We start from the raw sequence: 15,209 nt of genomic DNA, 5'->3' as shown, positions 1-15,209 counted from the left end.
GGGTGTGGTGGCAGGCACCTGTAGTCCCAGCTACTCAGGAGGCTGAGGCAGGAGAATGGCATGAACCCTGGAGGCAGAGCTTGCAGTAAGCTGAGATGTGCCACTGCACTCCAGCCTAGGCGATAAAGCGAGACTCCGTCTCAAAAAACAAAAATAATTGTGAAGGCTCTCTGATTTTTTTTTTCCAAGAGTTGTTCTGAATCTTTAGCATGTCCGGTAAAAACATAAAATTAATGATCTTAACCATATTTAAGTGTACAATAGTGTCAATATTCAAATATATGTATTCAAAAAATAATCAAAATATGAAAGTATTTTAGTGCAATAGTATTTATTGGAGTATGTGTAGCAGCTACTCCAGCCACGGTTTTCTTTCTCTGTAACACTGAATGATTCCTGAAGTAGAAAGAATCCCAGTACATATGTTTAAATGAATGCTACTTTTAAAGATACCTAATCCAGATGGTATGGCTAGGGCCTATTTTATAGCCTGTTTAAAAAAAAAAAAAACTAAAATTGGGTGGTTTGTATGTATGTGATAGAAGTGAATTCCAGCAGGAGAATTCATTCATTTAGAGCTTTTTATTTTTATTTTTTTTATTTTTTTTTGAGACGGAGTCTCACTCTGTCACCAGCTGGAGTGCAGTGGCGCCATCTCAGCTCAGTGCAAGCTCTGCCTCCCAGGTTCACGCCTTTCTCCTGCCTCAGCCTCCCAAGTAGCTGGGACTACAGGTGCCTACCACGCCCGGCTAATTTTTTGTATTTTTAGTAGAGACAGTGTTTCACTGTGTTAGCCAGGATGGTCTCAATCTCTTGACCTCCTGATCCACCTGCCTCGGACTCCCAAAATGCTGGGATTACAGGCATGAGCCACCACTCCTAGCCCATTTAGAACTTTTTACTGAGCACCTGCCATGTGCCTGACACATGATAGTTGTAGAGGATACACAGATAAATAGACTTAGTCCCTAAGATTGTGTGAATGAGCATGTGTGTATTACAAAGTATTGGCAAGATCTCAGAAACGTGCTTAGAAAAGTGCGGCTGCACTGTTATTCTTGGCCACTGCAGCTGAGCCAGGTGTAGGTGGATGATTACCCCAGGATATTGGGCTGAGAAACAGGCTCTCAGCCTGAACCCAGTGTAGCTAAGTAGATGTTTGAATTATGTGGTCTCCAGCTTTTGGAAAAGATCTGAATGTAAGAGGAACTTAAGAGAATTAGCATGATATTTTAAAGAGAGTAACTGCATTATACTCTAACAGCAGACCTGAGTCAGAAAACAAAGAATCGATGTATTGGTTTGCCAATGGACGAGCTTCAGTGAGATCTCAGAACCTGACCCTGCAGTGAGCCTTGGCAATGGTTGACAGGGAAGTTTGTAGATAACATAGCAGTAGATGAGTGTGCCACTGCTCCAGGCTGAAAATCAGAAATGAAAGCTAAAATATATTTGTACATAAGCTATACCTTCAATTGATAGAGCAAGCTGTGTGACTCAAAACAGCCTGTACAGAAGTACGATGGACCAGCTGGAACATATTAATAAAAGATAAGGAAAAGTTAACCCTTGACATCAGGGAAGTCAACAAATTTCAGGACAACAGTGACCAATGGTTACGATGATGACTAAGGCCAGGCACAGTGGCTCACGCCTGTAATCCCAGCACTTTGGGAGGCCGAGGCGGGCGGATCACGAGGTCAGGAGATCAAGAGACCAGCCTGGCCAACATAGTGAAACCCCATCTCTACTAAAACTACACAAATTAGCTGGGCGTGGTGGTACATTCCTGTAATCCCAGCTACTTGGGAGGCTGGGGGCAGGAGAATCGCTTGAACTCAGGAGGCAGAGGTTACAGTGAGCTGAGATTGTGCCACTGCACTCCAGCAACAGAGCGAGATTCAGTCTCAAAAAGAAAAAATTATTTTTTTAATTACCAAACTAATACATGCGCATTACAAAAGAATTCATATAGTACATAATTGTACAAAGTTAAAATACCATCTTTTTAAAAATTTAACAAGTTACGATTGGACTTGTCTTTGGGCAACAATACTAAAATTACTTGGAACCATTTATTCTAATACAATAGAATTAATAGTACAGCATAACATTTATTCCAAATCACTAAAGATTGGTATATTCACTGTCCAGTGGCTATTTCTTACGTACCTTCCAGGTGCAGGCACCTAAGATGGCACTAGGGGAACAGCGGTGAACAAAATAGATGTGCTTGGTTAACATATCAGAGGTTACAATCTATGACATGTTTTGAATGTTTGGAATTGCTTTGAGACTACCTCTCTTGCCATCAGTCTGGGCTCAGAAAATAAAAACTAATTTTATTATAACCTGAAATAAAATATTGGGAGGCAGGTATCCTGAGGAGATTATAACCCATGAAAAAATCACATTCAGTTATTTTATCTTTTTGCTGCTGCTGTCTGTTTGAAGAATAAAGACTTAGCTATCTTTGGGGACAGGGAAAAATTACTTCAAGTATCCATAGAAAAACTTATTTTCATGTAGTCCCTAGGTATGGTAAATGACACCTCTAATGCCAGGCCTCCTGTGGCATCAGGCAGGATGAAACTAGACAGTCTCCAATAAAGAAAATATTATTCAGAGACCTGCAAAAGAGGGAGGGAAGCACCAGTTCTCAGAAACAATTGATTCATTCAGTTAACCAGGTGCCCAGCTTGTGTCATCAACAGAGACAGAGTCGCCAGAAAGCTATCTTTCTGTCCAATGGTTGATGAGAATGAGGGAGGGACAGAAGAAGGGGAAAAAATAAGTAAATTATGTGATCGGTTACAAAGTTGAACATGCTATGGAAAAAATAGTAGAGCCGGCCGAGCAGGATCCAGAATGCCGACAGGGCCGGCAGTGGGTGGGGAGAGGCCAGATTACAGGATGAAACAGGACAGTCAGGGTCAGCCTCGTTGAGGAGTCGAGGTTTCAGCAGAGGCTTGAAGGTGGCGAGTGAACCGAGTAGAACTTGGGGAGGAGCTTGCAAGGCAGAGGGGCAAGAGCACAGCGAAGGCCTTGAGGTGGGAGTGTTCCTTTCCAGGAGGCGTGCAGGTTACAGGGTGTGGGACTGGAGACAGGTTGCAAGGGGCTGTGAGGCCGTAGTAAGGACGATGGCATTTGCTCTGGTTGAAATGGGGAACCATTTGCAGGGCTATGAACAGGAGTGGCATGATCTGACATATATTTTAGAAGAATGACAGCAGATGCACTGTTGAGAATTATTTGGGGACACTCACCACTAATCTCAAAGAGTCCATGATGTTCACGGATAGCCTAGAGGGTTAAAACTTAAGCTCAGCAAACCCCTCTCTTACATTTGATTCATACACTGTTATTATCCATGCTTTACAGGTGAGGAAACTAAGTTGCAGGGAGGTAAGGCCACTTATCCAGGGTGACAGATCTAGTCAATGGCGGAGGCATGATTTGAACCCAGGTTCACATGGGATCCAGAGCTTACATGTTTAAACACCATACCATTCTTTAGGTATCTGGGCTTAAGATGTAGACTTTTTTTTTTTATAGTATAAGCAATCATCAACTTCTATGCCATCTGCATACTTACATAGTCCTGGCTGCTTTGATTGCTTTAGTATCTGTCTTTTGATTTGGCTTCTTCTGCCTGAGCCTTTCCCCAGCAGCCTTTTTGTGGAAGTTACCTACTGCCACTAAGGTTTCACCATGTTGGCCAGGCTGAGCTTCCTCTAGACCTCACCCCATTCTGAGTAGATGCTAGTTCCTAGGGCAGTCAGGGTCTCTGTAGCTATTGCAGCTGATGCCCACTTTTTCTCTTCTCTGTGTTTAGTCTTAGTGTTGCAGGGAAATTGGGGGTAATCACTAGTATTGTGTCATTGTTATGTAGTTTTACATAGGCTGACCTGGGAATTCCACTGAAGCTTGTGGCATTGTTTCTGTGAGGGGAAACGGACTTATAAGCGAACTTTTGGAATACACCGCATTTCTGTGATAGGGACTCCCTATACTTTTTGTACACCAAGCTGAGCCTGTGGCCAACTTGTAGAAGTCAAAGATTGATAACCAGAATGACCCAAGAAAACAGCGCTAGATCAGTGTACTTTTTCTACTCTCGTAAAAATAACTGGTTAATTATTTTTTCCTTCTTCATTCAGAGATGAGCATCAGGATTTTATGGATGAGCAGAAACGACTCAAGAAGCTTCGTGGAAAGGAGAAACCAAAGAAAGGAGAAGGGAAAAGAGCAGCAAAAAGGAAATAGTGTTGGTCCCTCAAGAGGGAGAATTTCTTCCTCAGTGGCAGAGAGAAGAAAGTGGATTTATTGTCTTTCCACATATTGGAGGAATGTCATCTTCCTAAATGAAGGTTATTTGGAGGAACACAGTCATCTCCTTGTTGAAATCTAGTCCGGTTACATTGTGGCTGGTTTCTTGAACACATTCTAACTGTGCACAATTATTTTGGCCTTGGCCATGTAATGTGAGGTTTACCTGATTCTCTAATGAAATAAATACCTAAGTTATTGTTTGACGATCTGCTTGGGGTGGGGTAGGATGGGAATGGAGGGGAAACCTCATTAAGTGAGCGCCCTATAGTGTCCTCATCTCTCCCTTTTTGCTGACTCATTCACCCAGCCCTAAACTTCTTTCATCTTGGGCCCTTCAGCCACTGTCTCCACCACCAAGCTCACAAACTTTCTGTGTGTCTTCACCTACTCCTCTGAGAAATCTATTAAGATGAATTTGTAGGGTAAGTATCTTTTAAAAGGAGGTATTGAATACCTGCTCTATACAAGATATTGGGGCCCTGGTAATACAAGTGGTTAGCAAATACTCCCTACCTCATGTAAGTTTCAGTCTTGTGGGAGGGACTAATATTACATAATTACATACAATTATATGACATGCTACAAAGGAAAAAGTCAGACTTCTGTAAGAGCATGGATGGATGGATGGATGGATGCAGAGAGAGACAGCCAGAAGCCCAAACCACGTTAGGGAATTTAAATAAAGCTTCCCTAAAGAAATGATATTTAAGCCGGGCATGGTGGCTCACGCCTATAATCCCAACACTTTGGGAGGCTGAAGTGGGTGGATCACAAGGTCAAGAGATCGAGACCATTTTGGCCAACATGGTAAAACCCCGTCTACTAAATATATAAAAATTAGCTGGCATCGTGGCATGCACCTGTAATCTCAGCTACTCGGGAGGCTGAGGCAAGAGAATCACTTGAATCCGGGAGGCAGAGGTTGCAGTAAGTTGAGATCACGCCACTGCACTCCAACCTGGCAACAGAGCAAGACTCCGTCTCAAAAAAAAAAAAAAAAAGGTATTTAAGCTGAACCTTGAAGGATAAATAAGAGGTTGCCAAAAGGAAAATGGTGAAAAATGTGTTTGAGGCAGAGAGTACCATTTGCAAAGCCCTAGGTATGAAGAAATTGTTCAAGGAATAATGATTTGTTCATGATTGGCCATAAGAAAACGGGCCAGATCATGAAGGGCTTTGCAAGTTCTGTGGAAAAGCTTGAACATAACTAGAAGTTCTATGAGAGATGATTGTTGTATAGATTTGAGTAGCTTGCTGCTGGTTTTATTGTATTCCAGCAATGAGTTTCCAAAGAAATTGTGAAGGCTTGGCCAGGCAAGGTGGCTCAGGCCTGTAATTCCAGCACTTTGGGAGGCCGAGGCAGGTGGATCACGAGGTCAGGAGATCAAGACCATTCTGGCTAACATGGCGAAACCCCGTCTCTACTAAAAAATACAAAAAATTAGCAGGGTGTGGTGGCAGGCACCTGTAGTCCCAGCTACTCAGGAGGCTGAGGCAGGAGAATGGCATGAACCCTGGAGGCAGAGCTTGCAGTAAGCTGAGATGTGCCACTGCACTCCAGCCTAGGCGATAAAGCGAGACTCCGTCTCAAAAAACAAAAATAATTGTGAAGGCTCTCTGATTTTTTTTTTCCAAGAGTTGTTCTGAATCTTTAGCATGTCCGGTAAAAACATAAAATTAATGATCTTAACCATATTTAAGTGTACAATAGTGTCAATATTCAAATATATGTATTCAAAAAATAATCAAAATATGAAAGTATTTTAGTGCAATAGTATTTATTGGAGTATGTGTAGCAGCTACTCCAGCCACGGTTTTCTTTCTCTGTAACACTGAATGATTCCTGAAGTAGAAAGAATCCCAGTACATATGTTTAAATGAATGCTACTTTTAAAGATACCTAATCCAGATGGTATGGCTAGGGCCTATTTTATAGCCTGTTTAAAAAAAAAAAAAACTAAAATTGGGTGGTTTGTATGTATGTGATAGAAGTGAATTCCAGCAGGAGAATTCATTCATTTAGAGCTTTTTATTTTTATTTTTTTTATTTTTTTTTGAGACGGAGTCTCACTCTGTCACCAGCTGGAGTGCAGTGGCGCCATCTCAGCTCAGTGCAAGCTCTGCCTCCCAGGTTCACGCCTTTCTCCTGCCTCAGCCTCCCAAGTAGCTGGGACTACAGGTGCCTACCACGCCCGGCTAATTTTTTGTATTTTTAGTAGAGACAGTGTTTCACTGTGTTAGCCAGGATGGTCTCAATCTCTTGACCTCCTGATCCACCTGCCTCGGACTCCCAAAATGCTGGGATTACAGGCATGAGCCACCACTCCTAGCCCATTTAGAACTTTTTACTGAGCACCTGCCATGTGCCTGACACATGATAGTTGTAGAGGATACACAGATAAATAGACTTAGTCCCTAAGATTGTGTGAATGAGCATGTGTGTATTACAAAGTATTGGCAAGATCTCAGAAACGTGCTTAGAAAAGTGCGGCTGCACTGTTATTCTTGGCCACTGCAGCTGAGCCAGGTGTAGGTGGATGATTACCCCAGGATATTGGGCTGAGAAACAGGCTCTCAGCCTGAACCCAGTGTAGCTAAGTAGATGTTTGAATTATGTGGTCTCCAGCTTTTGGAAAAGATCTGAATGTAAGAGGAACTTAAGAGAATTAGCATGATATTTTAAAGAGAGTAACTGCATTATACTCTAACAGCAGACCTGAGTCAGAAAACAAAGAATCGATGTATTGGTTTGCCAATGGACGAGCTTCAGTGAGATCTCAGAACCTGACCCTGCAGTGAGCCTTGGCAATGGTTGACAGGGAAGTTTGTAGATAACATAGCAGTAGATGAGTGTGCCACTGCTCCAGGCTGAAAATCAGAAATGAAAGCTAAAATATATTTGTACATAAGCTATACCTTCAATTGATAGAGCAAGCTGTGTGACTCAAAACAGCCTGTACAGAAGTACGATGGACCAGCTGGAACATATTAATAAAAGATAAGGAAAAGTTAACCCTTGACATCAGGGAAGTCAACAAATTTCAGGACAACAGTGACCAATGGTTACGATGATGACTAAGGCCAGGCACAGTGGCTCACGCCTGTAATCCCAGCACTTTGGGAGGCCGAGGCGGGCGGATCACGAGGTCAGGAGATCAAGACCACGGTGAAACCCCGTCTCTACTAAAAATACAAAAAATTAGCCGGGCGTGGTGGCGGGTGCCTGTAGTCCCAGCTACTGGGGAGACTGAGGCAGGAGAATAGCATGAACCCGGGAGGCGGAGCTTGCAGTGAGCTGATATCGCGCCACTGCACTCCAGCCTGGGCGACAGAGCAAGACTCCATCTCAAAAAAAAAAAAAAAGATGATGACTAAGTGTAATCAGAAAAAAATCTTTAACTCCAAGTTTAGACTAGCCAGTTTGTTTAATTGGATTTCTCTGGTCAAAACCTAACTATTGGTGCTTTCTAACGTGTGGGGATCACTGTGCATAGACCATTTTGCCCTCGATGTAAAAAGACTGGGTTTTAGATTCAAAAATCACAGGTTTGTGACATCATGTACTTCCTGGTTATGTGACCTTACGTCAGTTACCTTCTCCTTCTCTATAAAATCATAATACTTCACTGGATTAATGAAATAAGATATCTGTGAAAAGGACTCTGTAAATTATAAAATGTTAAAAACTTTTATATATAGTGCATTGTGTGACTAGTAAGTACTGCTGTGTCTTACTAGCACAATTTCCTGTGGCAGCCTTGACACATATCTCCTAAAAATACAAAGTTCCCCACATTTACAAGCAGCATGATGGGTTCAGGAAGAGGAGGTAGATGACAGGTAACATCTTATTATTTATGTAATTATGGGCTCCAGAAGTTTATTTTTTTAAGCACCATGTATGTGTTTCAAGAGAAACATAAGGCATCATATATTTAAACATATATAACCATAATGCTTGTATTTATAAATCATCTTCCAAGAAAGCATAAATCAAAATTTGAAACTCTGCCTGCTTCACCCCGTCTCTCTTTACTCACACATTTCTCCCAAAGATCCTGTGTGCCTAATTTTAGAGATTTAAAGCAGGGAACAAACTTCAGGAGCAATAAATAGGGGGAAACATCTGTTATCCTGCCAACCCTGTCTTCGTGGCTTTCCTTAAGTACTCAAGAAAGGTTCAGAAGAAAGCGTTTCTTAGAAGAAAAAAAGAGAGAGAGAGAGAATCAGCAAAACAAACAGCATTACATTCAAGGAGACAGATAAAACAGAGAGACTGTCCGGCCCTGGATATTAAGATAACTGGAAAAACGGTAAAACATGTATGCTGAACTTAAAACAGTGGAATGTTTTTTAAATGCCATAAAAGCAGCAAAATGGAGAAAAGCATTATAAAACTAGCCAGATGCAATTTTGTAACAATTGGAGATGTGGCAATATTACAGGTTCACATTAAAGTAGAAACTAGAGTTAAACCAATGTAGATTCTAAGACCTTTTTCATTCTACTTAAGGAAATATGTGTTTTCTGAAAGGATGGATTCATTTATGGAGAACTTCCTGTGTCCCTGTCGCAGAAGACTGAGCTCCACCTAGCTTTGTCTCAGTAATTGACAATCTAAATGGTGCTCAGTGCAGAATCATTTTCCCGATAGAGCCACAAACAATTGGCCCGTTGAATTTAGAATAAAAACTATTCTAAACAGAAATTGAAAGTCTAAGGATACAGATTAACCTAAAAAGAGCTCCAGTCTGAGAATATCTGTGAGAAATAGCCAGTGGGTTAAGCACCAAACAACTTAATATTTAATAAGAGGGTTAGAGATAAAAGAGGTCAATGTTTGCATCATCAGGAATGACTTCCCAAGCAGGAAAGCAATAAATGCAGATAAGGCCAGCTTTTCTGGAGTGTTTAATACATTGTGCTTTGTAGGCTATATCTTATTTGACCCCCCCCCATATTATAAGTATCCCCATTTTGCAGATAAGGAGACCAATGCCCAAGATCACCCAGCTATAAATGTCTAAGACTGAAGTTTTAAATTCAAACTGCTGACTCTAAAGCATGTACCTTCTTTTATTTCTATTCCCCATCCCTGGTTGGTGACAAACCCTGTACCTTTCATCACACTCTTAATGTAGGATTTTCGCAAGCAGAGAGAAAGGGTTGAAGCAAATGGCATGAACAAAGACCCACAAGCAACCATAAAAACTCTGCTTAGTGATGGCTGTAGTGCATGGTCTTGCAACCTCAGAGTCATAACCTGAATAAACCAGCACTGAGACCTCAAAGTCCCACTGTCTTTTCATGACCTCGTGATGTAGCTCTAATCTCTGTGAGTAATATTATACCAGTAACTATCATTTGTCAAGTGCTTCACCATTTGCTAGACACTCTGCTTCACTTTTTTTTTTTTTTTGAGACAGTGTCTTGCTCTGTTGCCGAGGCTGGAGCGCAGTGGCACAATCTTGGCTCACTGCAACAACCACCTCCCAGGTTCAAGAGATTTTCCTGTCTCAGCCTCCCAACTAGCTGGGACTACAGGCGTGCACTATCACACCCAGCTAGTTTTTTGGTGTTTGTTTGTTTGTTTGTTGAGACGGAGTCTCGCTCTGTCTCCCAGGCTGGAGTGCAGTGGTGCAATCTCGGCTCACTGCAAGCTCTGCCTTCCGGGTTCATGCCATTCTCCTGCTTCAGCCTCCGGAGTAGCTGGGACTACAGGTGCCCACCACCATGCCCGGCTAATTTTTTTGTGTGTTTTTAGTAGAGATGGGGTTTTGCCATGTTGGCCAGGCTGGTCTCTATCTCCTGACCTCAAGTGATCCACCTGCCTCGGCCTCCCAAAGCACTGGGATTACAAGTGTGAGCCACCAGCCTGCTTCATTCTTACTGTAAATTACATCACTTAATCCCTACAACAGCCCTAAGAGGTAAATATTATTTTCCCCCATTTTATACACAAACAAGTTCAGAGCTGTGGTTCTCAACTCTGGTTATGTATTAGAATCAAGATTCCTGTCACTGGTCACCTTCCAGACCAATCAGAATAGGGGTGGATAGAGAAAAGCTCCTTAGGTGGCTCTACTGTGCAGCCAAGGTTAAGAAATATGATTTAACACAGTATTTCTCAAACTTAAATATTCATCAGTATCATCTTGAGGGTTGGTTTGTTCAACATAAATGGCTAAGCCCCACTCCCAGTTTCTTATTCAATAGGTCTCCAACAGGGCCCAAGAATTTGTATTTGTAATAGGTTCCCAGGTGTGGCGGATGATGCCGGTCTGGAGATCATACTTTGAGAACTATGGTTTAAAGTAACTTGGCCAAAGTCCCCCAGCTGGTAGATTCCTATGGCCCCCTAGCTCCCTAGTGGAATTCTATAGCCATCCTGGAACCTTTCCCTAACCCTAAAGGAGCACATCTTTAGAACCTGACAGCAAAACAAGCAACAAAAAACAAAACAAGATGTAACACATAAGGAGAAAGTTTTAGTTAACATGCCCAAGTAAAGATGTTATTTGGATCATGGAGCAGGGCACCCACCAGGGCTGCCAGCTGTGTGTGAAGAGTGCCTGTTAGGGACATGACAAGCAGGCTGAGATCTGGTTCAGCAACATTACAGCCAAAACTGTTGCTGATGCTGTTAAAACCAGCCTTGGACCAAAAGGAATGGGAAAAAAAATTCAAGGTGGAAAAGGCAATGTGACCACTACAAATGATGGTACCACCATTCTGAAACAAATGCAAGTGTCACATCCAGCAGCAGAATGCTGGGGGAGCTAAGATACAGAAGCAGGAGATGGCACTGCATCAGTAGGCACTATTGCTGGCTCTCTCATGGGTTCCTGGGCCGAGTTTCTTCATAAAGGGATTCATCCAACCATCACTTCCAAGTCATCCCAGAAGTCTTTGGAAAAGGGTATTGAGATCTTAAGTAACGTATCTCAACCTGTGGAACTGAATGACAGAGAAACTTTGTTAAATAGTGCCACGAGTTCTTTGAACTCACAGGATGTCTTTCAGTATTCAAGATCTGCTTTCTCCGACGAGTGTAAATGTAGTGATGAAAGTGATCCAGCCACAGGTACTACTGTAAATCTTAGAGATATTAACATACAGTCATGTGCCATGTAACAGTATTTCAGTCAACAGCAGACTGCATATATGACAGTGGTTATAATGCCATGTATTTGCTATACCTTTTCAACATTTAGATATGTAGTATTCAATATAGTAACATGCTGTACATGTTTATAGCCTACCAAGCAATAGGCTATACTATGTAACCTATGTGTGTAGTAAGCTATACCACCTAGGTTTGTGTAAGTATACTGTATGATGTTTGCATAACAAAATGACCTAACAATGCCATTCTCAGATTGTACCCCATTGTTAAGCAATACATGACTGCGGTTAAGAAATTTGGTGGAAAAATAGATGACTGTGAGTTGGTGGAAGGTCTTATTCTCACCCAGAAAGGGGTAAATTCTGTCATAACCCAATTTGAAAAGGCTAAGATTGGGCACATTCAGTTTTGCTTATCTGCTCCCAAAAGATATGGAAATCAAGTAGCAGTTTCTGACAATGTTCAGATGGACTAAATGCTATGAGAGAGACAGCGTATATTTTAAGTTTAGTATAGCAAACTTTTACAAATGGGTTATAATGTCCTTCTCATACAGGACACTTAGAGATGCTTCTAGTGATCTTCCATGCCATTTCCTGAACAAAATTATTATGTTGGTTAAGAACATTGAAAAAGAAGATGTTGAATTCATTTGTAAGACAATTGGAACCAAGCCAGTTGCTCATACTGACCAAGTCACACTGACATGCTGGGTTTTGCTGAGTTAGCTGAGAGGGTCAGTTTAAATGGCTCTGGAAAACTGCTCAAGATTACAGGCTGTATAAGTGCTGGAAAAACAGTTAAAATTGTCATAGGACTGAAGAATTGAGCCCTCCATTCATGATGTGCTATGTGTTATTTGCTGTTTGGTGAAGAGAGCTCTTACTGCAGGAAGTGGTGCTCCAATAGAATTGGCCCTGTGGTTAACTGAATGTTTGTGAACATTGAGTGGTATGGAATTTTCCTGTGTTCATATTTTGCAGATACTATGGAAGTCATTCCAACTACACTAGCTGAAAATGCTGGCATTGAATCTCATTTCTACAGTAACAGAACTAAGAAATCAACATGCCTAAAAAGAAAAAAATTGCAGGCATTCATATTAAAAGGGCGGTATTTCCATTTTGGAGGAACTGGTTGATTGCCCAACTTTTGTGATTTCATGTATTGCTCTGACCCTAGCAAATGAAACTGTCCAGAGAATTCTGAAAATTGATGCTGTGGTAAACGCTCAGTAATCTGGATAATACTAACTGGCTTACACTCTTATAGCTACTAGTAGTGTGGCTGAAGTGGAAGATCACCTTAGTGCTCTTTATTATTTGGAAGATTTTTTCCTCTATGAATTCCTGGGCTTGGTCTTCCAATTGGCATTTGCTTGAAATTGTATAGATACAATTTAGTGAACACATTAAATATTTGGTTTCCCAAAAAGATAATTATTCACATTTAATTTATATAATTTATTTTATAATTTTTATCAAAATTTTAATGGACATTTTTGGCATGCAGTTGGAAAAACAATCCATTTGGAAAAATAAATAGGAGAGAACACAAGAGAAATTCTAAAATGCAAGAATAATGTGGGGACCCATATGAGATGTTGAAAATTATGTAATTAAAATTGATTTTTAAAAATCAGACCACTGCCATTGGTGGTCTCAGGTATTTGTACACTTATGTCTATAGTGACATTATTCAGACAAATAGTCTGCTTCTGAACACAGAAGTGCACACAAAGAGGTAGCTGTTGTTGTTGCACCTCCTATTCTTGCAAGCCCCTCTGCCTTTAGCTGAAGTGACTTCAGGAGATTTAAAGGGTAAGGGCTCTCTTTTCTCTTCCATTTTTCTTGTTTTACCCCTTTGGGAGCCAGGCATTTTGTCACTACAAAAAAATGCAAAAGTTAGCTGGAGATGGTGGCATATGCCTGTGCCTTTAGTCCCAACTACTCAGGAGGCTGAAGCAGGAAGATCAATTGAGCCCAGGAGGTTAAGGCTGCAGTGACCCATGTTCATGCCACTGCACTCCAACCTGAGCAATGGAAAAAAAAAATACACACACACACACACACACAGAGAGAGAGAGAAATGAGAAATGAATTTAAACATTTCTCTCCAAAAACAAAAAAAAAACTAAACACAAAGGACAGTAATGTAAAAATTAAAAGAAAATGAGGAACTAAAAAGCCATAATGTAGAAAACAGAGCAAAATAACAGAAGTCCCTTCTTATCAGTAATTACTTTAAATATAAATGGATTAAAATCTCTAATCAAAAGACAGAGATTAAAAGAATGGATAAAAAGACATGATCCAACTATATGCTGTCCGCAGAGATTCATTTTAGATCCAACCATACCAATAGAATGAAAGTGAGAAAATGGAAAACGATATTCCATGAAAATATTAACCAAAAGAGGATGTCTCTAATGCCTAGAGCCTGACTCAGTTGGAATCACTAAAATTTTATTGAATGAATGAAATATCCAAACTCACCTGGATTGAAGAATAAATGAGGTACATTTTCTCATTATATTTCAAGAGAAAGTAAGAATAAAAGGAAAGAGAAAGGAAGAGAGAGAAGGATGGAGGGAAGAATAAAGACAAAGATAGATGAATGATAATCCATTTGAATTGACAATGTGATTTAGTAGAACTGGAAAAATTGATGGCAGTGTGTTTACTTTAAACTTACCGAAAAAAAATCTGTATACTTAGCTGTTAGTAATATCCATGTTTTTTTACTCCAAAATACAAGTTGTAGACTTTGTTTTCTAAATACTATTCTCCAACAAAAGAAATTGTGGCTCCTTGGAAAAATAGTGGATTCCAGAGCTGGGAGAGGTAAGACACAAATTATGCTAAAAAGTAATGAAGTGCCCCCCCACAAAAAAAAAGATGGGGATCTTGCTGAAAGGGCATGAGAGCCAAACTGAAAGATCCCCCTATGGCCAAGGCTGAAACAATCTGAGCAACAAAATAAATAAGAATAGTACTGGATTAAGCATAGTACTATATTATGATAGTACTAGATTAAAACCCAATGGTTAAATAAAAATCTTTGAGTCCATACTGTATAAATAAATTGAGGAGAAAGTACAACTTTACAGAATAATTCCAATTGTAAAATGTAAGTAATAAGGAAACAGAAAATCATGATTAGAATATCACAGTGATAATAACTACAAGCAGTATCCACTGATGGATGCTAAAATTGATGGGCAAAAGTTTAAGGAGAAGCAGGATACTTGTACAGTCTCAAAGTATCTCTCCCCAAAAAAATATTATTTGCAAAGAGAAAAGTAATAATTTTATGGTGGAAAAAAACAAGTTTCTTAGTTTTGGTAATTGTACTTTGGTTATAAGATGTTAACATTAAGAGAAGTTGGGTGAAGAATATACAGGAATTCTCTGTACTATTTTTGCAACTTTTCTGTAAGTCTAAAATTTTCTTTAAAAATGTTTAAACTATATTTTCAAAAAGCTTTTTTGGCTGGGCATGGTGGTTCATGCCTGTAATCCCAGCATTTTGAGAGGCCAAGGTGGGTGGATCACCTGAGGTCAGGAGTTTGAGACCAGCCTGGCCAACACGATGAGACCCCCCGTCTGTACTAAAAACACAAAAATTAGCTGAACATGGTGGCACGCGGCTGTAGTCCTAGCTACTTGGGAGGCTGAGTCAGGAGAATCACTTGAACCCAGGTGGCAGAGGTTGCAGTGAGCCGAAAACGCACCATTGCGCTACAGCCTGG

At 40.6% G+C, this 15,209-nt stretch overlaps 1 protein-coding gene, 1 long non-coding RNA gene and 1 pseudogene across 5 annotated transcripts in view; all 3 read left to right on the top strand.

Moving 5' to 3' along the window:
• The window catches only part of MRPS33 (mitochondrial ribosomal protein S33), a 12,333-nt gene extending 7,804 nt beyond the window's left edge, over positions 1 to 4,529 (top strand). For 2 of the 4 annotated variants that reach the window (XM_011941296.1, XM_011941297.1), the window contains exon 3: positions 4,161 to 4,529. In XM_011941296.1, the coding sequence (XP_011796686.1) occupies positions 4,161 to 4,266 (106 nt within the window). In that variant the 3' untranslated portion in view covers positions 4,267 to 4,529. The remainder of the gene's footprint in view (positions 1 to 4,160) is intronic. The other 2 variants (XM_011941294.1, XM_011941298.1) reach the window with 1 other exon arrangement.
• A 2,267-nt stretch (positions 4,530 to 6,796) lies between these two features.
• LOC105511182 lies at positions 6,797 to 8,341 on the top strand. Its single transcript, XR_001001680.1, has 2 exons — positions 6,797 to 7,412; positions 7,709 to 8,341. It is a non-coding gene; the product is annotated as an uncharacterized LOC105511182 (long non-coding RNA).
• Positions 8,342 to 10,923: 2,582 nt separating this feature from the next.
• On the top strand, positions 10,924 to 12,696 carry LOC105511408 (annotated as a pseudogene).
• The last annotated feature ends 2,513 nt before the right edge of the window (positions 12,697 to 15,209 follow it).

This window comes from Colobus angolensis, unplaced genomic scaffold (genome assembly GCF_000951035.1).
Source record: "Colobus angolensis palliatus isolate OR3802 unplaced genomic scaffold, Cang.pa_1.0 Scaffold2, whole genome shotgun sequence".
Classification (NCBI taxonomy): Eukaryota; Metazoa; Chordata; class Mammalia; order Primates; family Cercopithecidae; genus Colobus; species Colobus angolensis.
Note: the sequence above shows the minus strand (reverse complement) of the source record. Positions and strands in the feature narration are given on the sequence as shown.